Source organism: Macrosteles quadrilineatus, unplaced genomic scaffold (assembly GCF_028750875.1).
Source record: "Macrosteles quadrilineatus isolate MER2022 unplaced genomic scaffold, UCM_ALF_1.0 Scaffold_2__2_contigs__length_208266976, whole genome shotgun sequence".
NCBI lineage: Eukaryota > Metazoa > Arthropoda > Insecta > Hemiptera > Cicadellidae > Macrosteles > Macrosteles quadrilineatus.
Window position 1 is genome coordinate 132,562,244 of NW_026542595.1, and position 26,741 is coordinate 132,588,984.

Genomic DNA, 26,741 nt, shown 5'->3' on the forward strand with positions numbered 1-26,741 from the left:
CTATTAGGAGTCAGTTTCAGCTCTCTTGCTATGTTGACTACGAGTATTAACCAATATTAAGGGCTGCGCAGGCATTTTCCACAAGATATTTGGACAGCTGCCATTTTGTAGCGGATGAACATTTTGGGACACGGTTTCCGGCAATGAACTTATTGTCCGTTGCTTCTTTTTGAATTTGGTTTTCGCCTTATTTGTTAAACCTGAGCTTGTGTTGATAAGAATCACTTTATCCCTGGTAATGAAATACACTATTACAATATTATGAAACACTTTTTACTCAGGGAAACTCAAACCCATTGCAATTATTTTATTTCGATGGGTTATTAATCGTCACATTCTGCGACTGTTGATGGTTTTCTGTTTGGTAACTATAACCAGTTGCATATACAATTATCATAAACAAACTACTCAAAAAGTGAATCCACACATGCTGTTTACAGGAGCAATCAAAGTTGTGGGTACAAAACTAACAATCCTTTAATAAATAATGCTGGAATGTATACATAAAACTAAGTACAGTGATGATATAATAACAAATGCATATAAAACACTAATAATCGATATAAGCGTAAAATACTATAAAGAGAGACTAATATCATGTATAAAAACGTCACCCTTGATATAAATTGTATTTACTATGCTTGAAGGCACTCGATGGCTGAAGGTACTGAGTGTTCTCTCGCCAATCTTGATGACAAAGACATCACTCTGGCATTCGATCACCACTTTGAATGGACATCTGCAATTCATTCAGTTATTAGCAAGAAGATTTGTTTGGTTAGAGTATTTGTTTTATTTAAAAAATATTTGGACCTGTTGGAGAGCAAGAAGTAGGCACCACAACCAAATCAGATTTAAATGTTCCATTATCCAGACATTGTAGAAGAAGCAAAGAACAGAAAACTGGAGGGGCTGGCCATTTAGGAGGGAAGATGGGATACTAATTAAAGAAGTTTGGAGGCCAAACCCAGGGGGAAGAAGACCTAAAGGAGAAAGATTTACAAAAGTTGAGAGCAAGGCAAGAAGATTCGGAAGACAGGGGGGGGGGGATGGAGGCAACTTGTTGGCAAGGCCAAATCCCACCTAGAGTATCCATGGCCATGGGAGTAAGAGTAATATTATGAAAATTACAATATTATTTTTGTAAGACAATGCTCCAAACTTAGGTCAAGCCCCTATAACGTTGACCATTTGTTAGGTAGCATCATTCAAAGACCTCACTAAATAAAAATTATGTTAAAAGCAGCAAAACTCCTACTTCAAATACTAAATCAACTCTTAAAAAATGTAACTCACAATCAGTTCAAACTGATGTATCACATCAAGTTATTGCCGACAAAAACAATTTGATCAGTCTGTCATTACTGAAAAATGAGTGGGTTACTGACGACACAATCTTGCTCTACTATAATAGACTCACCCTTTCGGTTTTGCACACTACAGAGAAAATATTGCTAATGAACGCAGTAGTTACTCAAGCAATTAAATGCCTTCAAGATGTAGATGACCTCCTGTCTCCTCTGGACTTAAATGATAAGACATATATCCTTTTCCCCATCAATGATGTTCAGTTTGAAACTAATACAAATGATGCTCAAAATCAGTACAGAAAAAGTGGTTCACACTGGAGCTTATTGTTGTTTACTAAAACCCTGAAGAAGTTCTTCTATTTTGACTCTTGTGGAACTTATAATTTAGTCCATGCACAACAAGTTGCTAAGAAAGTGAGTATTTTTTTAAAAATTAGTACTGAACTTCCCTTCCAAGTTGTGAATGTTCCTCAACAATCAAACACTGCTGATTGTGGTGTTTATCTGACAATCTTCACTGACGTAATAGTTCAGATGATAAAACATAATACATTGGAAGGATTGGGAGTTGAGGGCAGTACAATTCCTTGTACAATAAAACAATCTCACATTGTTACAAAGAGAGCTCAGTTGGCCTCTCTGTGGCACACTTTTCAACATTTATCATGTGATGTTATCTTTGATATGATGTTTCAACTACCTGAGTATGGAAACAATAAGAATCATTCACACATACTGCACCAAGATAAATACTGTCAAACACAAGAAATATGGCAAATCCCCAGAAAAGTGACTAGTAAAAAGAATTGTAGTTATAGTAGGCCTATATCCTTAAACAACAGCTACAACTTACTTTCTCAGGAACAACTGCACCAGGCCCAAGAAGTGAATAATACATTTACTGGAAAGGTTGGGGAGTCTACTAGAGTGATGAATGGTCTGAGCTTTAAAAATACTTTGTATGGAGACCCAGTCCGAGTGGAACTCTTTGCAGATAGCCAAGGAAAAGGACTTCCACAGATTGTTGGCCTGTGCAGTGGTAACCAAGTCTTGGTTAACGGAATGGTTAAGTCTGGTGCTGACATAACACAAGTATACAGCCAAGCAGAAAAATGTCCTCTAAAACCTCTCATACTGATAGCTGGGACCAATGATATTTGAACTATAAGGGTAAAAAAAAAACTGGCTTTTATGATCATTGAATTTATAAATAATACTGCTAGTAAAAATTCCTGTTTTGATTCAAATGGAAAAAAGTCTAATAAGGGACCTCATCCAAATAAGCAGATGCTTAAAAATAAAGATAGGTCATTCAAAACTAGCAACTTCAAGTCCAATCCTGTAAATAATCTTAAGAATTCTATTAAGCCGAATGTTATAAATGTTGTTGAAACCAACATGTGGAATGCCATTGATGTATATAGAAATGATCCATCTGCAGCATTTGCTCACACCATTTCAAGCGACTTAGATCACAACAAAAATATGTCTGCTGGTGTAGCAGTTGTGTTTCGGAAGAAATTTGGTAGGCCTCAATCACAAAACTATGTAAACTCTAAACTTATGTGCCAGAAATTTGGCCAGAAATTTTTTACCCTTTTTATAGTCTGGATGATTATTTTAAACTGGGAGAAATTGTCCTTTAGTTTGGTTTTAATTTCAGTTAAGAATGTGAATGGAGTTTAATGTTAATTGTAATATTTGGCCTGTAAGAGTATTTTGTTGTTTATTTTAAGACTTGGTTTGGAAACTGCAAATAGACTTTGTCAATGATATGTAAATGTATCCTTATGGCAAATAAAGATTGATTGATTGATATAACTTACTCCTTTTTATACCCCTTATGGATCAGCGGAAGGTTATTTAAAGGTGTTAAACCATTTGCTTATGTAGAGGATAATTTATAATTACTATTTTTTTATTGAAATTTAGCCTACTTTTAAACTAAGATTTTATTTTGGGAACAGCTGCAGGCCTTCCCTGAATAGGAAAGTGTCCGATCTGGCACAAGTTACACAAAACTACACCATACACAAAAGATTAGAACGCTTTTTGTGTTTCTTGAGCAAGATTTGACTAGGCACATCCTTGTTAAGATATACTTGACAATTAGACGTTAACTATGTGATAATCTTACCCAGGGGTGAGTAAGAACTTTTCTGGTGGCAGTTTTTCTGCCTTGTCATCCCAGCTGTCGTTGTGCCAAGAGTTCAACATAACGACCTGGTTAACTTCCCGCTGGTTGAACCTGACGCTCACTTGTAGAGGAACTTCTGGGTGAGGCCATGTTTTTGTGCCTTCCTGGAGATTGATGTGGAGCCTGAAACATCCACAGCAAAACTTCAAACATCACTGCAGCAAATTCAAAGATATCACCTTTTCTACCAAAATAATGGTCCTGCTTTGTATATCTGTGCATATTCACTTAAAATGTTTTTACTTATGGATAGAGTTAAGCTGTTTACCCGAGAAAATGAGAATCCAGGAGCTAATAGATACACAGTAAGAAATTGCAAAATATCAATAGGAGTTCTCTAGAGGCTAGGTTGGAGAAGAAAAAAACAGAACACATAATGCATAGTAGAAAAAAATACTTACGAATGAGGCAGTAGTTCCAATCTTCCATTTATTTCAATTCTACATTTATCTTTTAGTTTGCTACTAAGAACTCCATATATTGGGGTTTTCTAAAACAAACAAAATTTTTATAAAGTTCTCTTTCATTTGATTACACTATTCAGTATTTAAAATCTGGAGGGTTGAAGATCTCTATCAAATTGTACAAACTAAATAGGCTACATTTACTTTCTAATATTTTCAAATCAATAACAATTGCACCCCTTTTCTTGAACCAGACCTTAAAAATGTTGAAGACAAACCATTTTATTCTGCCTGAAATGGTTGAGTAGATAAAATTAATTTAACAATCCCCCATTCAATTCTGATTGGTAGGACTTCATTCGAGATCAAGTAGGACTCGAGATGGTCTTTTATATGGGAATGTTGCTGAAAGTCAACAGTCCCGGAAGATCAAATAATTTATACCTGTGCCGCTAGGTCAAAAACTACAATGTTTGCAGTGTCTGTAGATCAAAAATCCCAGTAAGTCAAATAGTACAGTCCGAGCTAAAAACGTGGTCTATGTTAAAGCAATTGACTTATTGGGAATTTGACCTAATGCAACAGCAGTTTTAATATAACGAAATACGGTAAAATACAAGTTCAGTTTCGCTGAGTCAACAGTGCCGGAAGATCAAAAGCAATAAAAGTGAACGTCGATTCAGTGTAAAGTAGACCTCCAGCAACGCTTACTACACCAACAAAACTCGCTTTTAGTTACTTCGTGTTTTGTCATAATTAGAATAAAGCTAAAATTATCATATTTGGTACATAGCTTATCTATTAATGCTTCTTGCCAACTGTTTGGTCAACACTGTAAATAGGTATAGTTTATGTAATGAAAAGCCTTTCGTCAAAATTTGTGGCATAAAATACACGCAAGGACGATCTGAAAATTTCTGGTTATTATATACGTTTGTAAAAGGAGATCCATTTAATTGTAGAACTATTTTATGAGTTATAATGTAGTCTACACATAAACTGTGTAAATGTATTACGCCTCGGAAGGGTTGAAACCTGTCCAAACTATCATATATATTATTAAAACGTAAATGAGGTTTTTCACATTCTGAATCAACCAGTCGACGGATTTTCATTATTTTTATGTTGAAAGAAAGATAATTTTGAGAACTAGGGAATGTCAAAGCCATAATTATAATTAAGGGTCCCAGTTTTTTAGAAATTAAGTTTCAATTTTTAAAAAGTCTAGCAGCCGACGCTTACCTTCTAAGCTAGCTTTTAGTACAATATAATTTGCTTAACATAACAGCTGTAAACATTCAGCATTTGGAAACAAATTTAAAGACATATTTAGAGTTGACATAGTTATACTATGTGTAATGCTGACCATTGATCCATTCAATTCTTAGGTATGAGGATGGCAGATTAATTAAATATGCATAGTAAAATTGTAGGATGTTCAAATTATTTTTAAAGGAATCTTTATAATCATTGATTTGTTTTAGTCCCATATAATTTGTTTTAACTAACAGCTGGTTGAATGTAATATTGTTCTATATAACTATTACGTTTTTGGCGAATATCCCATATAGGGAATAAGCTATTACCGTAGTACTTATGGTAACACCTGGACCCGCGGGACCGATTTAATTTTTCGTTTTGAGGTCCCTAGAGGCCAAAAACACCATCCGTTCAAATTCATATATACAGGGTGATCAACTCAAGGAGTCCACCATTGGGAAATCGGAAACGGTAAGAATTAGAGAAAACTTTAAATGGGGCACATACCTTTAATTTTTGTGGCAGTTAAAATATGATTTTAGTTTTTTATCATGTTTTCGGATAGAATATGCAATTTAAAAACTTTGTTAGCTTTGACATTTTTTTGATGAACCCACTCGTTTAGGATTACAGCCTATGGAAAAATGACTTCCGGTTTACATTTTACATCATGTAGCTCCTAAACGAGTAAGTTTAGAGCAAAATTGCAAAAAGTAAATCAGTCTTAGAATTGCATCTACATTCCTTTAAGACTATAAAATAAAAAGTTTTCCACTTTTCAAGTTTGCCGCCATTTTTTTAAATAATATAATTCATATTTTTAATGAATTTTATGGTCTTTTAGGAATGTGGATGCAATTGTAAGACTTTTTTACTCTTCCCATTTTTGCTATAAACTTACTTGTTTAGGAGCTACATGATGTAAAATGTACACCGGAAGTCATATTTCCATAGGCTATAACTCCTAAACGAGTCGGTTTATCGAAAAAATGTCAATTATAAAAAAGTTTTTAAATTGCATATTCTACCCGAAAACATGATAAAATATAGGGTGTTCCATAAGAAATTTCAAATTTGGCCGCCATTTTGGAAAATGGCGGCTGAATTTCAAAAAAACTAAAATCATATTTTTAACTGCCCCAAGAAATAAAGGAATGTCCCCCATTTAAAGTTTTCTCTAATTCTTACCGTATCCGATATCCCAATTACAATTGAAATTGTAATTGGACACTAGTAAGTACCAGTGCACTTGTTGCTACCTCCCCCCTTCGGTTTCATGTATTCCTCTCAATCACTTCAAACCTAGGAGGATTAAACATTAATGTTAGTTAATGTTAAATCCTCCTAGGTTCAAACCTTAAACACCCAGATCGAAACTCGCCTGTCGTTATTTTAACATCGCTTAATTTTTTTTACTATATTTTTCAAAAAAGGAAGATTAAATTGATTTACTTTGGATTTTAAAAAGTGGACGTTTTATTTTATTAAAGATTTATGGTGATACGTAAATATTGTGGTATAGTAAAGTATGTAGTTAAGTGTTAAATTTCGAAATTTTAGGATGAATCGAGATGAATCTTTTTTTATAACATGGGTCTCTCCTACCTTAACATACATACCAAGTTTCATAAACATCGGTTGGAAAAGTGTAAAGATAAATATTTGTATGTAAAAAATACAAAATGGCGGATATCTGGTTAACGAAACGATTTTGGAAAAAATGTTATCGTTCATTTTCTGTTTATTTTGACCCAAGGAATTACTAGGTAAAGTGTCTCTCCGCTTATTTTTAATACCTTGTTTGTGATGTATTCTTATTAATATAAGTGAAAAATGTAAGCTGGTAATACAGAAAGATGTTTTATAAATAATATGAATGTACTGGTAATCTGTATATTCATCTTTTTCTTGTCCTTAGAACTGTAAATTAAAAGTCCACTCAGCAGTCGCATCGTACGATGTAGTTCTTTCCATGCGTTGCGAAATGCTAAATTTGCCATCCTCTTCAACCCAAGTTATCTATTGAACCACTGATTGTAAAAAATTCAAAAAAATATATTTTACGCATCACACTTTTGGCTACAACTTTGGCACAGACAAAACCTCTCTAACCCAAAAACAAACAAAAATCTCGCATGCTAACTTTTTCATGTTAGAAATCACGATTTAAAACTATTTCACCATACATATCAATTTTTATTAATTATATCGGTAAATAGTTTAAAGTTCCAACAAAATAGTCATTGAGTAGGACTAACCAAGAAGCTCTGTGCCAATTTTCAAAATCTTAGTACAACTTTAAGTACACCAAAACACGAAATTATTGAAGTCATGCGTCGAGAGGACTATCGTTGTTTTTAACAGACTATACTTTTGACCTTCCGGCACTGTTGACTCAGCGAAACTGAACTTATATTTTATCTTATTTCGTTTTATTAAAACTGCTGTTGCATTAGGTCAAATTCCCAATAAGTCAATTGCTTTAACATAGACTACGTTTTTAGCCCGGACTGTACTATTTGACTTACTGGGATTTTTGATCTACAGACACTGCAAACATTGTAGTTTTTGACCTAGTGGCACAGGTATAAATTATTTGACCTTCCGGGACTGTTGACTTTCTGCAACGCGTCCTTTTATATAACGTTTGCAAGATGAAGGAGTCTAAATAATATGATATGTGCTTACACTCTTATATGTCTTGCTAGTGACAAGTGGAGTTTCAAGCTTGTAGCAAGTTTGATTTGTCTGGTATATTAATTCAAAAATGCTAACTTATTTTTATAGCAACTTTTTAACCAAGTTTAACTAAAAAAAAAAAACATAAAATATTGTATTGTTTTGGGTACGGTGTATTATACATAGGCCTACACTATCATATGACGATGGTTAAATCTATTATAAACCTTTATCAATAACTTTGAAACCTTTTTTGGTCTTTTATTTAATTTGTATTGCACATAGTTTAAACACTTCAACAGGACTAACAATGTAGGTGGATTACCTGTGTTTCAAGCTTTGTGACACCAGGAACACTAAGAGGCACAACATGCACACTAGGGGTGACAGTTTTAGGCAGTGCTGCAGGATACGAGGCACTATCAGTCACTTGAACCCTCGTCAGGTTAACACCCCCACAGATCTGTAGGCTGGAAATGTCCGTCAGAAATGTGCGATACTGGTACGAACAGTAGTGGATTCCTTCTACAGCCACCTGTGAGCAAAGTTATGTTAAACTATAACAATAATCTTTCATATTAAATAACTTTGAGAACATTTTACACATTGTACCATTGGGAATATAATAAATCACATCTCCAAAGACTTGTGATCTAAAAATGGCGATTCAAGGTCATCATGTTAAAGTTAAAATCAATGAATCACTTTTGTTCAATCCGACTCATTAAATCTACATAATTTCAAGGCGCAACTCATGCCGTCAAATGACATAATTTCATTGATCCAATAGGCATATCAAAGGAAATTGACTCTATCGGGTAAGAAACCTAATTTTTTAAATGTTTTCCAGTAAATTATTCTGTGAAATGGGCAAAGGTGTGTGTATTATGTTGCCTCTTCGTACTCATTGCTGATTAAACTCTCAATGTTTGGATTTGAATTAAAGTGGACGTATTTTAAGATGCAAGAAATTTATATCTATAAAAGAGGAACTATGTATGTGTGTGTGTGTATATATATATGTATATACGTTATGGACTCCGAAACCGCTCGACAGATTGTAATGAAACTTTCAGGCATTAAGCATCTTTCAAGGATGGTTCGAGTGAAGTTTGGTGCAGATCTGTCAAAAGGGCTCTGCCCCAGAGGGTTTTAAGTGGGCCAATGTCAGACTTTTTGATCTACAATGTTTACAAATAAATATAATTTAAAAGCAGATGTTTACTTTCACCAACTGTTTTGTAGGATTGAATAATTACAACATTCTGTTTAGCATTAGTCATGATTTGAAATAGTGCCACAGTGTTTCTACAGAGTGCAGCACAGAAAACTATTTTACTTTTGAATAAGACCAAATGTATTAAACCCCAATCGCAGCACACCTGTGCACTAAACAACGTTTAAATTCTCCAATGTTAAATATTAAAACATAAAAACCTTTATCAAAGTATTATAAACAATAAAAGGGATGATTTTTTAAAATTTATGACAACAGCTAATTTGCAACCAAAAGGTGAGTGAGCGTAGCGAACGAACATCAACCTGGAGGCGAGTTAGCGTAGCGAACGAGCTCCAACCTAAAGGTGAGTGAGCGTAACGAACGAACTTCAACCGGGACGTGATTGAGCCATGCGAATACTTATGAAGTTAAACGGGGCAAAGCCCGTGGGTACAGCTAGTAGACAATAAAGCTAAAGTCAGTTCAACTATGAGGTTTAAGACGATAACGCTAAACTGATCTGAAAAATTAAAATCAATCAGCATACAAACTAACTTGAATGACATATTTCACTAAACACAATTATAAATTTCGATACCTACCAAGAATGCAGAGTGGGTAAGGAAGATCTCAATGAAAAAGGGTTTTCCCCGCTGAAAGGGGAACTTTATTTGACTATTGCATTCTTCTTTTCCCCACTTGCCATTTACCCGGGTGTTAAGAGCCGTGTACTCCTGGTCGAGTCGAGGATTGAAGTGGAAGGCAATATCTTCCTTTGTGTCATGAGCAACAACCAAATTGATAGAAAATCTGAAACAAACACAAAATATGAACAACAAAATTTATGTAGAGACAATATAATTTTTTTGGTTAACACATATGACTTCCTTCAGAAAACATACCTATTCACTGCAAATTGATTCATGATATTTTTTGGAATGGTTTCAATTGAAAAGGCTATTTTCTGACATAATATATTGTAAAAAGAATATATGGGCCCCTAACATTAAGCCCAGACCCCTTGTTAAGAAAAAAGTAGTACAAAGTCAAATGAGCTTTAGGAAAATCAAATGAATAAATCGTTTTTAGATTTAGATTCTAAAACAATCATAAAATGTAAGGAGTTCTATAGTAAATTTTAAAGTTAGTCGCCATATTGGAAAAATAGTGGCCATTTTTCAAAAAGTAGAATTCATATTTTTTTATGTCATAAGAAAATAGTTGAAGTTCTCCATTTATTACTTTCTGTAATCTAATATTTTATGAGATACCAATCATGGTGGCATAGTTAAGTTGTTCGCCCTTTATAAGGTTCCTATCAGACACATCCCATTTTTGATTGGTTGTAACTGATATCAACCTGTCCCAATTTAAACTTTTAAACAAGATAAACAATCTTATCTGGTGACTGATACTAATGAATACAAGTATTCATTGCTGATACAGAATGTTAAACCATTAAGGCTTGGTCTGGTGTAATGGTGTGTTTTACTAATTACAGCAATAGTCTGTACTAAGAGAGAAAAAAGGATTTTATGCAGCAAGCTTACTTAGTTAATCAAACTACTTTTATAAATATCAGGATTTATGTCCATGTCACAAACCACCTCATGTCACTAATCTTCTATATAAATAAAATTAGAGTTTTGTCTGTACATTGCTCAGAATTATATATTTTTTGGTAATTTTTACGTTTTATAAATAAAGAATCTGAAACAGGTCTTATCTCAATTTCTTTCTGTCTGTCGCGGCTCAGAAGGCATTTTACGCGGCCTTCCCCTGAAAAACGAGATTGCCTATAAAGATTCAAATCATTTTAATGTATTTACTGGATTGGCGAGAATGTCTTTAGCCATTAAAATATGGCCTCCTTACTTTGTAAATAAAATGACGGACGTTCAAAACCACATTCACATTTATGTCATCTATCAAATAATGAACAGCTATTTGGATCAAAATTATTTTTTCTAGCTGTCATTGACATGTTTACATTAAATGTTGTTTACAAATAACGCAACCATTTCTGATCACGTTTTGAAAGCAAATCCAAACCAAGTGAGATTAAAAACGTTTTTCCTTACATAACAGATTTAATTAGTGCAATAATGTGTTTAAACGTAAATGAAAGGCATCATCTAGGTCAGGAACAGGAAACTCTTCGTGTATCAAATTGTTCTTGAGTTTTGATATTTGGAAAAAAGACCTTGAATCAGTGTTGCATATAGCTGGGAAACTTACATTTTTTATCAGCGTCGCCAATAGCTTACAAAAAAGGTTTCTACTCATTGACGGAGCTTCAATGGCGGTTGTGTAAAGTGTAAAGTAAATAATCACAACTGCAGTGGGTGATTGTAACAGAGGTTTACGGATTATGCTCAACTCGCTTTTCCAATGTGTCTACTCACCGCTATGTGCTGCAATCGCTGGACCATACAGCCAATAGGCGAATTGCCCTTCTCTTGGCTTAACCAATTATTCATAACAAATTTTCGACGACGATCCTTGATACCGGTACTTTTCCCTAGAATACATGGCCTACCTACTTAGGAAATAAAATTGAAAACGTCCAAAAACCCAACCTGTCCTTATTTCTCAGTGTTTCACGGAAAAGACAAGAGCACCTTTATTAATGAAAATGTCAACCGGAATAAATTGTTCAATGGTGAGGTTAAGGTAGTATTTTAACTACTTTTAACCAGTGTAGAAAGTAACTTTCAATTATAGGCCTACCAGGGCTATGCCACATAGATCTATAAAGCATTATTTAGTTTAATCATTGGATATAACATGGACCAACACGATCCGAGTGACATTTAATTGCGAAGCATTTTTTTGGCTGGAAACTGTCAGATACTGTATTTGCGAAGGTTTATAAAATGACCTATAATTGTTTCGCCAGCATATCTGGAAATATGCAAACCAACTGCTGTTCTGAATATACGAAGGTTTCAACTGACTACAAGATCCCCGTGCGTAGAACGGGCACACAGCTAGTATGTTATAAATAGAAAATTCAATAATGCTTAGGGTAAACCAAACAACCTCCTGATTTGGAGGAGGGGAGAGTGAAATCAGTCTCTCTTCATTGAGAGCTTATTATAAAACTAAAAGTATATAGGCTAGGCATTAATTTTGATTTTATTCCTCCAAAAATTCTCAATTTATTTTTACTGATGCAATTTAATGTATAAATTTGTTACTAATATTTAAGGTTACATAACAATGTATAATTTGTTATTAACTCAATTGGCTATGTTAATTTTTTTATCTGAGACAATTTACCCCAGGAGCTGTTTTCTGGACAAAAGTACATTTGTAGGAAAACTGGTGACCAACCCTAATCTGGGAATTACGACCCTATTGATGTTACAACATAAATAGTAATGCATAAACAGAACTTTGGGCCTACTGGCCTATAACATATTCTTTGAACATTTACATGCATTTGGAATCATCAGGAAAGCAACACATTCTGCGAAACTGACGACAGCTCTATAAATAAAAATAAATCATCTATGTTTACAATGCAACAAATATAATTCAAACTAAAACATGCAATGTCTAACTACATGCAAGTCAAATAAATATCACAACTCAAGAGTTGAAAACTTATAAATTGAGAAAGATATTGAAGGAGATAGTTGTTTCTTACCACACCTGATGGCATTATCCCTCAGAGTTCCTTGTACAAAGATGTCCGCCTGTGGTCGAAGTGTGGTCTGAAGTATATGATTGAACGGCGCAGACTGGAATATAAATATACATGAATTAATAAATCTTTTAACTTCTTGATACCTAGTATTTGCACCTATTAAATCAGCTGATCTTAATGATGTAGTACAGGGAAATTAATTCAAGAACACTTCAAGACAAGTGCTGGACATCCCATCTATATGGACCGGCCAGCTGTCGCTAATTTTTTATTAAACATAATTTAGCTGTATGATCCATTAAAGAATGCGCTGGAGTATAAAATACTGTTTTCCTTCTTATTTATTGTTAGTTTATGGGACATAACAGTTCCTATAGCTCACAATATGTTAGGGCAGGGTAGCGGAGTGCTTTAAAGTGTTCGCCTAACAATCAAAAGGTAGCTGGTTCTATCCGGAGAAAAGTCAGTAGCTTTTTGCTGGTTCGAAACAGGACCCAGCTGTTCCTGATCATTTGGCTTAAAATAAATGATCGTGGCTAATGAAACAGCTGATCTTAGTAAGTAACAAAGCTACACAGTTCTCACACCATTCTACACTCATCCTTCACTCATATCTGGGTTTAAATACACTCATCAATGATTGAATTTCTTATACGCCACAAATAACTTGTAAACAATTTGTTAAACTCGATTATAACAGAACTTCTACTGCTTTTCACCAATTTACTGACTGCATGCTTGATTTTTAGGTAGGGAATTATAGTTTCATCACTAGGGCATAAATAATTGACTCTTTTCGACCCGAGCTTAAGTTTAACGATCGCGGCAAAGCTGAGTGATACAGACGTTTCTTGTCAAAACAACACTTTTGGCCGTGTGCTGAACTATATTTTTTGTTATATTTCAACTTCAACATTAACTAAAAAACTAAGCTTGAAAATTTAAAAAATTTTCATGTACTATTCAATGTATTATGTACAGGAAATGAATAAAGTGGTTTTGAATTGAATTGAATGTAAAGATAGCCTCCCCTAGGAACTAAAAAGGCTTTTTAATCCATGGGGAGTAAAAATTCTACTTGAGACCCGCACACATGTGATCTAAACTGCTGTTTTTGCTGCAGTAAGATGACAAAAAATGTTTTAAGAATACAAATTAAATTGAATAAAGTGGTTTAAATACCTGCATAAAAGTTATCCAAAATTTTGCTCACGGCAACCGGTTTCAATCCACAATAGGGATCTTCATCAGGCCGATCAGGATGTCAAAACATTTTTATCTTCTTGTGAAGGTTGTCAAAAGGCGTAAAAAAATGCACACATTGTTACAAATACGAAGCACGGACATTTAACACTAAAGACACGACCGAAATTATTGCGACGACTCATCCCCCCTTTAAAAAGAGATTCAAGGAACATTTGCCTTAAAAAACCATGACCCAGACATCTGCTTTTGCCGACCACCTCGTTTCAAATAACCATCATTATTCAGATACACACAGAAATATGCATTATATTTTACACTCCTCAAAAGACAGATCTCAGACAAGCACATTAGAAGAATTTGAAATATATAAAGCTGTAAAATCAGATCATCAGAACGTCCTGAACGACAAGCTGTCATTTTCATCTAATTACAATTTATGACACTGCAATCAAGGTATTGAAGGGTGAGGATGGTAGGCCTGAATGAAACAGCTGATAAGGATTGGACGACTGGATTCTACTGACCACCGGCAGTCTAGACTATACCTTCGCCGGGGATGAGTCGTCGCAATAATTTCAGCCGTGTCTTTAGTGTTAAATGTCTGTGTTTCGTATTTGTAACTATGTGTGCATGTTTTTTACGCCTTTTGACGACCTTCGCAAGAAGATAAAAATGTTTTGACATCCTGATCGGCCTGATGAAGATCCCTATTGTGGATTGAAACCGGTTGCCGTGAGCAACATTTTGGGTAACTTTTATGCAGGTATTTGAACCTTTTTATTGAAATATTGGTTATCCGGAGGCTAAATCACGATGAAATTAAATTGAATTAATCAAGAGGTTAAAATACCTTTAATCTGTTAGTGTGATCATATGTCGGATCAAAGGTAACCTCTAGATTAATTAAAATTTGTGATCAGGAGGCAAAAAACAACAGAAATTAAATTAAATTGAATGCCAACAATAAATTGTATTAATTGCGCCAGTATTTTTTCCCATTAAATTAATTTCTATATTGCGCTTTTTGACATCTTTTAAAGCCAAAAGTACCCATGAACTTTTGAATTTTTGAGAAAACTACCAGTCACACCCCCGTAAACCATATAGGCCTACTTAAAATGTTCGTCATGACGAGAAACCTTGCGCAAAACTATCCATTATTTCTTAAATTGCCCTATAAGGTCGTAATTGCTTTCCAAAGGGAACTTTCCATACACCTAATATTTAAAATACCTCAGGCTGTACTTATTTGGATGTTATTCTTTCAATTGATTACCTTATTAAAATCAGGTGTGATTATTTGATTGTATTACTGTATTCTATTATGTTTATTTCAGCTTAACTTAACCAATCAATAGTTTTATTAATACTTATGAAGTCAAACCGGGTGAAGCCAGTGGGTAACAACTAGTCTGATTAAAGTTCAAACGATACCTTTGGATAACAGTAAGGAAATAGATTTATTTTTCCAATTATAAAAAATAAAGCTAGGTATTTAAAATCTAAATTATTTTAATCAAGTAAGAATATAATTAAATTTCACCGGTATTTAAATTAAATCTCGTCCAAATACTATGAGCGATTTGGATTGATTCATTCTCTAAAACCAATTCCCTTTCAAAACATTAAAAAACACAATTGTGTAAATAGCAAAAAAAAAACCCCTTACCTTAAGTTTAAAACTTAACCTCAAATGAGACTATGTCCCTAGTATTTAAAACCATATTATCAGTTTATAGGGAAAGAAGCCTCTACTTATTATTAATAGAATATAAGATAATATTATAATACATCTAAAAATACCGTAGGTTTATCAGATTTGAATGATGTTAAACCAAATGCTATATCTGGATTGGGCTTCTTTGAGTGACTATGAAGATGAAATTTGAACATGTCTTCACAAACATTTGACAAACATTGTACTCCTGTTATTTTCCTGACTGATAAGGATCAGGCACTGTTACTACTCTTAGCTATTTTGGGGGAAATAACCATTTAGTACCATACTGTGATCAGATTTATTGCAAAGCATAAAACAATAATGTGTTGTACAATCCAAGGTTTCAGAAATCTACACTTTTAGTTTTTACTAAGAATTTATTATATTATCAAAAATTTATTAACGTACATGCAATAATTTTTCACCATTAATTTTTAGAGCGTATAAATATCTAGTTTAAATTTACGGAGGTTATTAAATTTTAATATAAAGGTTATTAAGTTTTAATATAAGTAGTTAAGATTTTAACTGTAACAATAAGTAAAATATAGATGTAAATACAGTTATAAAATAAAAGATAGCCTATGTGAACAAATTTATTAGTTTTAGATTGTTATTAATTATTAATTTTACTACAATTAATTATTTCTTCATACTTAATTGTAAAAATGTGAATGCATAATATACATAAAAATAAACTGAGTTAATAACTTTACTAGGTATGTTTTTTTTTTCTAGAAGACATACACACTGAATCCGCAGCCATGCCGTAATTAGACTATTAGTTATATAGCCATGCAGTGTTTTTTTTTGTTTTTTTTTAATGTTTGTGTTTGAAGATTTTCTGACGACTTCCTAGGAGTGACAACCTCACATCTAGGGCTTGATAATGACAAATAGTGAATAGTGTCAAAAAACGGTCACCATTCAGAAGACCAAAAACTACTTTGGCAACAAGGTAATTAACCTCTTGTAGAGTAGGTCTACCTCTATTACATTATTCCAAAAAAATACCAAATTTTAAACCTACTTTAAATTTATTTATTCATATAGAATTTTCATTAACAAACAAGACTCTGAAGTTACCGGCAATTTTAACAGGACTAGTGTACGGTGGCTGGATTAAAATCTACTGTTTTATTACCAAACTGGCTTGTTCAAAATCCTATAAGCCTAAAAAGAGAAGTGTATTAAAACACGCATAAGATAACTGGAACAGAAAGGATAAACCATAGGAAACTGGCTCAGATGAAAAAGATTTATAGACTTGTGAAGCAAGCTTTACATGAACTATAGGGACATTTTTCATCCTTAAAGTTAACAAATTATTTGACTCGAACATCAATGTACCATCAAGAAATGCTTGATACAAAAATTTATAAAAGGCATCTTATCATGGGAGATACAGACATGGATGATAAGCTTGATAAAATCAGCTTAAAATAAATAGTATCCTAGTCTTTATCTTGCTGTGTACATCCTTCTTCCTTCTCAAAATTGCTCGATAACTATTATACTTTTTACATACATCCACGTTTCTCCAAACAAATCCGTCAATTAGCAATGGATTTAATAAAGGGTTCACCCCTAAAACACGAAAATCAATCGCATCAAAGGTGTCTGGCCTGCAAAATGCCCCCTCCCCTTCAATCACCCATGGATAGCAATTCATATAGGCCTAATTGGAGGAAGGAGTGTTGATTTTACACTTTTATTATTGCCAGTCCATTGAAGGCCCACTACAAGAAAACTGAGCATTACAACATGAAAATCAGTTAGAATAGTGGTTGGTGAAAACAAATACAGTAGAACCTCACTAATTCAAACCTCGATAATTAAAAAACCTCTATAATTAGTAATGTTTGTCTGTTACCCTCAGAAAACCTCTAAAATTCGAAAAATAATATAGGCTACCGATAATTCAAAGTGTTTTTTTTTTATTATTGCTGCCTCTACAATTCGAATTTGTACATACTTTAGCCTCTACAATTCAAATTTTGTTACCATAATTCAAATTGTTACCTCCAAAATTCGAAGTCAACCTCTACAATTCGAACTGCTTCATCGTAAGCCTCTGTAATTCGAATTTAGAACAAAAAATATGCCTGTTGAAACATGAACTGACGCTCTTATTGATGTTCCACAATGTGTTCAATAGTTTCCGTTCGCTCAAACTATTTACACTTAAAACTAGGACCTCCATAATTCAAATTTTATTTATTCTGACCTCTATAATTCAAACTCTTTATATTTCAAACTTCATTTAATTCGAAATATATTGTCTTTCCTCTGAAATTTGAATTAGCGACGTTCTACTGTACAGCTTTTGCACAGGTTTTGTTGCTTGCAGCTTGCTTTGTTTTGACCAGAGCTGATTGAAAATCTCAAAGTTTATATTTATTCATATTTTGCCGGCATCTTTATGGTTGTACCTACTAAAATATAAAACTACATTTTACTTTTTACAAATGTTTGTGAAACACCAGTTAACACTCAATCACTTGAGTGTTTTTTCACATCACTAATAAACGTGGTAGTGTGGCGCGATGGCAACAGGTGCGGGTCGAGAGTTCCATCTTCCACCAGAAGGGAGGTTCACTTCCATCACAATGCACAACAGAATCGTTTTGACCGACAGTGTCAGGAGTGTGGATGGGTTGGGGGCGTTTGTTTCTCCGAATTGTACTTGAGATGTTGCCAGAAAAAAACATAATTTGAAGTGTTTTTCTCAGGATTTTAATTTTACAAAAATAGTCTGCAGGCGACATATAAACTAACAACTTGATAGGCCTACATTATAACCTAAACTTTACCTTCCTAATCTAAACCTAACTTACAGCACGACCTCAACCCTGACATGCCTAAATAAGAACTACATGTAGGCCTAATTAGTCCACCAGACCATCTATATCTCCATAATGTGACGAAATTCCTATTATAAAAAACATTATTGACTACAGAATCACTTGAAATGTTTCTACAATAATGATATCATGTTTAATCAACAACTTTCTTCTTCTCATCAACCATGTTACTCTCTTCACTTAACCTGGACTTGTAAAGGCGTAGCAGACTAGCACTACACAGCACGTATGAGTATTTTTGTTTTGAGTTCTAGTTGTAGTGAAGTAAAATGACGTCACTAGGCATACTGTAATACCGATGATAGAATCAGGGTGAGTTAATAAAGTTCAAAAGTTGTTACTTCCAGTTGCTTGTCGTGTGGTTGAAAACAGTCAGCTGAAGGCTTAGTTACCTTACCCACAGTTCATTCCACTTGTAAATGTTATGCATCCTATCCTAAATACCTTGTTTATTGTAATGTTGTATGTTTTTACGGCGATATCTTGAGAAATATTCATCAACGGTGAAAAATAATGGTAGCCAAGGCTATAGGCCTATTTGAATTCGGGAGGTAAAAAACTATAAGTTTTAGGCCTAAAGTAAGATATCAAAATAAAAAAATTGTTTGGAGGCACCTAACTTAACTTACCGTATACGGAATAAATACCCCAAAAAAACTTTTTACGCCTGTGAAATAGCCTATTTTAAGAACAAAGCCTTTATTAAAACATTTAAGGGCTGCACTTTACTTTAGGTCCTACACTCATTCGAATGAAAATATCGATTGATATATCGATTGTTCGATATATCGTTTGGTTAGTTAGGTAAGGTTAACTTAACCTAGGCCTAACTAACCAAACGATATATCGAATGAAACAATCGAATAATCAATATTTTCATTCGGTTGTTTGTGTAGGACTGTAGTACTGTGAGTTAATTATGTAAAGTAACAAGACATTTTCGTAAGAAAAGTTATATTTGAAACACCAAGTAACTCTGTTGTTATGTCAAACGTAAACAAACAACAATGTAAACAAAGTATTGAAAACACATTTAAATTGTATCAGCTGATTCAGTACACTACATCGTCCCCCCTTCTTCTAAGAGTTAAGCCAGACGAAGTTGATCTGCGTGGCATCGTCTATTTAGTCCATTTGTATTTACTACATATGAGTAAGGACCATTCACTTTCACAATCGTTCCTTTCTTGAACCCAGCTCCAGATTTGTCTAGTACCCATACATTGTCGTCCTCTTTAAAAACTTTTTCTTTCGATCCAGGTTTTTGTAGCCGCTGTTGAACCAACTCTTCGTCGTTTTTCTGCTCAACGTCAGGAAACAACATGTCTAATTTGGAGCGTAATTCGCGACCAAACATCATAAATGCTGGAGTTTTTCCAGTAGATCTTCTCAGTGACGTTCTGTAAGCAAATAAAAAGCTGTTGAGTTTTTCTTGGAAAGTCCCAGCATTTCCTTTTGAAGCATTCATGCGTTCTTTGAATGTACGAACACATCGTTCCGCTAACCCATTGCTTTTTGGGTGATAGGGGGTGATTCGAGCATGTTTAATGTTTAGGCTCTTACAAAAGGTTTGAAACTCGTAGGATGTTAGCTGTGGTCCATTATCGCTTACAATTACCCTTGGATAGCCAAATCTTGAAAATAACTCTTCTAAAGCTTTGATCGTTGACTTTGTTGAAGTTGACGACATCGGGAATACTTCAAGCCATTTTGACCGAGCATCTACTACAATCAACCACATTTTCCCCATGAAGGGTCCGGCAAAATCGATGTGGATCCGTGACCAAACTTCTCCAGGAACAGGCCATGAGAATAACGGCATTTCAGGATCTTTGCTTCTGTTTTCTTGACATCCATTGCAATGTCTAGTGTGTTCTTCCAAGTCCTTGTCCAGTTTAGGCCACCAGACTTGAAAACGTGCCTTCCCTTTCATAGCTACAATACCTGGATGTCCCTCATGTAGTATTTCCATCACTCTTGATCTAAGTTTCGCAGGTATGACCAATCTCCCAAACCAAAGTAGAATTCCATTCTCAAAGGAAAGTTCTTCACGTTTGCTGTAGTACGGTTGTAGGTTAGTGTCTTCATTATTTTCCAAAGGCCAACAACCCCTTTTTAAATAGTTTACTACTTTTGAAAGTATTGGATCAGTTTTTGTCGCTTCTTGCAAACACTTTGTCGATATTGGTAGATCCTGTGAACGCAAATGGAAAAGGTGTGCTTTGTTACTGCCACCCTGGTCTTCCTCTGTAGATTTTATCGTATTTTGCAAGGGAAATCTTGATAATAGATCGGCTGTTTTGTTATCTTTGCCCTGTTGATAGTTGATCGAGTAGTCATAGGCACTCAGTGTTAATGCCCATCTAGCGATTCGATTTGAAACTACCTTCGGAATTGAATCATGTTCACCGAAGACTTTAACCAATGCTTTATGGTCCGTTCGAACTTCGAAATGTCTACCATAAAGGTACTGTTCAAAACGAGTTACTCCAAAAACCAAACCTAACGCCTCCTTTTCTATCACGCTGTATCGGCACTCAGCATGATCAAGGCGCCTTGACGCAAAAGCTAAAGGTTTTTCAGTCCCATCAGGATACTTTTGGAAAAGAGCAGCTCCAACACCAATATCACTCGCATCAGTTGCGAGGATGAGAGGTAGGGATTCGTCATAGTGAGCCAACGTGTCTGTTGTAGTAAGAAGATGCCTCAATTTTGCTGCTACCTGTTCATGGTTTTCGTTCCAATGCCATTTCACGCCTTTCTTTAGCAGTTTGTGTAATGGAACACACAAGGACTGTAAATCTATATAATTAATACGCTACATGAAACTTTGTCGGTTGAACTCCTCCGCCATTTCTTAACCGATTTTATCCATTGACGTCTCTTTGGAAAGAGCGTGTCACATAGATTTGCAAACTGGCCTTACATTTTTGAAAAAGTCCCTTGGGCTCTGCCCCAGTGGCTTTGAAAGTTCCCATGTTATCCTTATGAAGAATATAATTGTTTACATTTTGATCAGCTGTATAATTTAATTGCTGTTATTTATTTTTCAATTCAATGAAACACATTGAGTACATTTATTTACTATTTGAGTTTGTGTAAACATAACCCCCAAGACGGATCGTATTACTATGGTTGTATCTTAAATTTGTGTAGCCTATTAATCGTTGTTTTGTGTCGTTATGACGGATCGTGTTACCATGATTGTAACTTAAATTTGTGCATTTATTTAACTAAAAAAAGGTTTTGTGTAGCTATAATTTGTTTATTTGTTGTTTTTTTCTTTTAAATGCCTCCAATGCGACGACAACAAAACGTAGACAGGAGGCGTAATCGTGATAACGACCGCAGCTACAGAACAGTGGCGCGTAATAGGCTTAACTCATCACAGGCAGCACCTGATCCTGGACAATCTCAACTATTAGGTTACAAATGCGCCCTAACACTACCCCAAAACGACATTTAGTTCTCAATTGGCCCTCTATCAATGACCTGTGTTGCCTGTACAGCGAGGCATTTAGAGAAGGAGAAAACACGCCGGAATGGTTTAGGTTTATCAACAAAGAGGATAAACATGGTCTGAGTTTCACACCGGTAATCTTTGAGTTGTCTCTTTTAAACTCATTGTAAATATGACTGTTATTCGTTTTATTTATTTACTGTTACACTATTTTTACAGGGTTGACATGCTGATGATACAATTACAATATGAAAGTTTGAGATGAAGTAACAAAAAGCATTTTTGGAGTTTTTAAATAACTCCTGTAATACTTTGCAATTGCTCGAATTCGAGCAACATGTACACTAGTGGGGAATAAATTTACTGTAGTAATTGATCGACCCAAGAAATGATCTTAACTCTTTCACATTTTTCGGTGATTGCATGTTTTTCACTGCTTCCAGATGTTCTGTCGTTGGATGTATACCAGCTCTATCAATTCTGTGACCCAAATAGTTAACGGAATCTTGAAACCATTTACATTTTGATGTCTGGACACGAATTCCAGATTCTTGAAAACGTCTTAACACTTCTTTGACACGTTCGATATGTTCCTCTCTCGTTGGGGCTGTGACTATGACGTCGTCAAGGAGACAAGCGACTCCATGTAAGCCTGCCAGTACTTGATCCATCTTGCATTGAAAAACCCCGGTGGCAATTTTGATTCCGAAGGGTAAGCGTTTGTACTTGAAAAATCCTTTGTGAGTAGAAATAATCAGGTACTGTTGTGCCGATGGTTCGACCTCCATCTGCAGATATGCATCTTTGAGATCTATGACGGAGAATTCCTGGCCACCTGTAAGTTTTGAGGTGATCTCGTCGAATGTAGGCATAGGATATTTATCGGGGAGCATATGTTTGTTTATAGTATTTTTGAAATCCGCGCATATGCGGATAGCTCCAGACGGTTTTACCACTATTACTATGGGCGAAGCCCAAATGATAGGTTCATTCCTGGCATCGACTGGTTCTAAAACTCCACTGTCTACTAATCGTTGAATTTCATTTTCCACAGGTTCCCGTAAAGCAAAAGGAACTGGCCGTGGTTTTGAAACTACAGGAGCTGCATTTGAAGCCGGATGTGAAAAGATACCTTGTGATTTTTAATCGTACCTAAAGAGGGACTGAAAACTTCTGGAAAACCGTTAACAATGTCATTAACAATCTGTTCACTTACTTGTTCTGTTTGCTGTTTGGACAATGTACATATTTGAGCCCCAGGTGGCAGTGGTAAGTTAAAATCAAGAACCCAGTCTAGGCCGAACAAAGGTATATCGTTTTTCTTAACAACAATTACCGGTAACTTACGTTTGGAACCAAAAGCTTCAACTGAAACATACGTTTTACCCATAGTTTCAATTAGAACTCCTGTATATGCATTAAGATTTTCTGTGGGAAATAGTTTAGGAGTTCCTAGATCTCGCCATATGTTTCTGCTAATGATACTGAACGCTGCACCTGGGTCATACAACATTGAAATTGTATGATTGTTTAACTTGACTGAAAGCATTACTTTCGACCCTTTATTAATCGCTTGGATTTGATCTGTATCAGAAAAAGATTTAACACTAGAGTTACAAGACGAGTTTTTTGCCTCTAACATGTTAAGTCGCTTACCTTTGATAATGACTGCATTACCCACTTTAAGACAAGTGCGTGCAAAATGATTCAGTCCTCCACAGGCGTTGCAAGTGGCATCGACAGCGGGACAGCTCGTTCCTTGTGTATGTTTCTTGTAACCACACCGAATGCAGTCAGTTCTCTTGTTAAGATGTAAGATGTTTTGTTTCGAAGTGTTTCCTTTTGTTTCTTGTTTCAACGGTATCGTTTCGAAAGCATTCTTCTTGTTCCTGTTGCTTATTCTGTTGACTGAACGTGTATTACGGAATTGTGACTGTTGATTGTCAACATTTTCCAATAAAGTAGCGGTGTTTGTGACTTGTTCAAATGTAGTATCTGTCGTAGCATGTAAGCGCAAAAGTTCAAGTTGCCAGCGATCATTGTTGATGCCCAGAACAAACTGATCTCTCAGCCGTTCGTCTAAGTTGTCACTAAAGTCACAGAGACCTGCAATTTCGCGTAAAGCAAATTCGAAATGACTAACAGATTCACCTTCATGTCTGAAACGGCGACTAAAGATAACCCGCTGTGATAGTGGTGCGGATTTTTGTGTGTAGTATTTCTTAAGTATATCAATAACTCCTGTAAAGTGAAGATTACTGACGGGATCAGGTCGTGCGTGGTCAAATACTAGCTTGAAGGGTTGAGGTCCAAGGTTCCCTAGCAACAAGTCTCGTTTTGTATCCTCATTCTTGATTCCTCTGTTTCGTAATGCAATCTTGAAACGTTCGAGCCAGTAAGTCCATTCTTCAGAATGACCATCAAAAGCATCTATACGTAAATCGTCGGTCCGTTTAGTAGACTGCGCCATTTGTAGTACTGTGAGTTAATTATGTAAAGTAACAAGACATTTTCGTAAGAAAAGTTATATTTGAAACACCAAGTAACTCTGTTGTTATGTCAAACGTAAACAAACAACAATGTAAACAAAGTATTGAAAACACATTTAAATTGTATCAGCTGATTCAGTACACTACAAGGACCTAACTTAAAGTAAAGTGCAGCCCATTTAAGTTAAGGGTAGGGCCTACTTTGGTCTTATACGGAGGTCACCTTTATACAACGTGCTGCGGCGGTTATGAATAGAAAGCAGTGGGTGAATAGAAAGTAAGTAGACCTACGATATGACTCATTTAAGTAAGTTTGGTATCGTTCGATTCATAACAAAACGAGGAAAGTCCTACAAACATATTTATGATGATAGGCCTAACCCAAAATAACATAACCGCTGCAGCATGCTGTAAAATAAGTGGCCTCCGGATAATATATACCAAATTACCTACCCATTCAAGTAGGTATACTTACTGCTCCTTCATCTAGAACATCTCCAGGATCTTCAGCATGGTATTCATATTCAAGAGCCTCGAACACTTCATTGTCAACTAGAGAACTTGTGTCAATATCAGGTGTTGGCATCCTCAACTTTTTTCGTTTATTTGATTCTGAACACCCACAATACTGGTGCTCTTTGTGTCCTTTTTGAACACTAAGCGCACTTGAACTTGTCTTGGTCTTGAAGCAACACATACAACATAATTTCTTAAATAGGTTCCATTTCTCATGACATGCCATAACTAAAACACACACATATGAACATAATATTTAGAACGTTTCATTTTTTCAAGAATAGTCTAAGCCACAAATAAAATGCCTAGTGACAAAGAGAATATTTAAATGAAACGCACTCGTTTTAAGCAACCCAACTTTGGTAGGTAGGTAGTTTTTGTTTTTACCAGTTATGTTATGTTAGTAAAGTAAAAAAACAATCACAATTTTTCACATCATAGATAACACAACTTAACACTAACAGTAGTGAACAACAACAAACAAAACCACTCAGCTCACTAGCTCAGACAGAACTCGAGAGTGACATTTCATTGTTTTTTCTCATTGCTAAAAAGGCATTCTGGGAGTTTTTACCCATGATACTACAACGTTCTCTGTGAATGACCATTGTCCATTTCTTTGGTTACTGGTTGTTATTGGCGCACAATTTTTATTTCAGGATAGGTTTTGCCATCAGTGTCATTTGGTGGCTTCTGATTGACTATAATGAAGGTTTACGTTCACTAATTGAACAATTAGTTTTTGTTCATAAAATAAAATTATAAATGGTAATCCTGAGCAATTACTTGGTCAACCCCAATTTTTTTTCATATTTTACTACGGTCATCAGGATGTTCTCAGAAAGCAAGAAACATATAATTCAAGGCCCGCAAGGCCATCGTACAGGTTGCCGAGCGATAAGAATGTTCAAAGTCCAAGCGATAACAGTGGCTTGCGGGAGACGCGCGGACGGCCAGTTGTGACAGTACCGTTATGGCTATGGCTAGTGGTTCCTCCGACAATCCTTTTCTATGTGACGGGTGTGAAAACACGTTACCTAACTTGAAATAACCTAACTTAACCTAACCTAACTTATTATATTTTTTAGTCTCAAATACATCTCTAAGGCCAATTGTAACAGTACCGTTAGGTTAGGTTACGTTAGGTTAGGTTAGGTTAATTAATAACCTAACTTAACCTAACCTAACTTAACCTTGCGGGGCTTGAATTATATGTTTCTTGCTTTCTGAGAACCTCCTGATGACCGTAGTAAAATATGAAAAAAATTGGGGTTGACCAAGTAATCGCTCAGAATTACCTTATAAATGCCTAAAATTCAATTTTATATAGTTTGATTTTATATAATTTTTAATTATAAAATTAAACTGTCATAACCAGACCAAACCAACCAAACTTATTGATAATGAAAAAATCCAAGACAAAAATGTAGTGCCACGGGTGGGACACTTTTGGCAAAACTAATCCTGAAATAAAATTCAGCGTATTGCACTATGACAATGCAGTACAGAATAGAGGCATTGAAGTGACTGCTCAGCTGACAAAACTATTACCTCTGTTGTGATCAGCTGTTTAATGGGAGTAATGGTAATTGATGCCTGCATCTTTTCTAACTTCCGTCACAGAAGTGTCCCGAGTAGCAGTGAATTTTATAGTTCGATTTTATGTTGTCCTGAATGTTTTAAATTTAGAACAAATTTTTAAATAATCTGTAGTCTATGCCTGTCGGCGAATTATGTTAATTGCACTCTAATTGAGTAAGTTGGT

General features: G+C 35.0%; 1 protein-coding gene across 2 annotated transcripts; it reads right to left on the reverse strand.

The window, feature by feature from the left end:
• Positions 1 to 459: 459 nt before the first annotated feature.
• Positions 460 to 25,493, reverse strand: LOC128987424 (galectin-9-like). Of its 2 annotated transcripts, XM_054408262.1 has the most exons (8): positions 25,364 to 25,490; positions 24,936 to 25,204; positions 12,727 to 12,815; positions 9,672 to 9,879; positions 8,176 to 8,385; positions 3,909 to 3,997; positions 3,448 to 3,630; positions 460 to 739 (listed from the first exon to the last, which is right to left on the reverse strand). In XM_054408262.1, exons 2-8 carry the CDS (start codon positions 25,200 to 25,202, stop codon positions 577 to 579), a joined length of 1,209 nt encoding a protein of 402 aa, XP_054264237.1. In that variant the 5' UTR covers positions 25,203 to 25,204; positions 25,364 to 25,490; the 3' UTR covers positions 460 to 576. The 2 variants fall into 2 exon arrangements, with proteins under 2 accessions (XP_054264237.1, XP_054264236.1); XM_054408261.1 differs by having other exon boundaries at positions 24,936 to 25,493.
• Between the last annotated feature and the right edge of the window lie 1,248 nt (positions 25,494 to 26,741).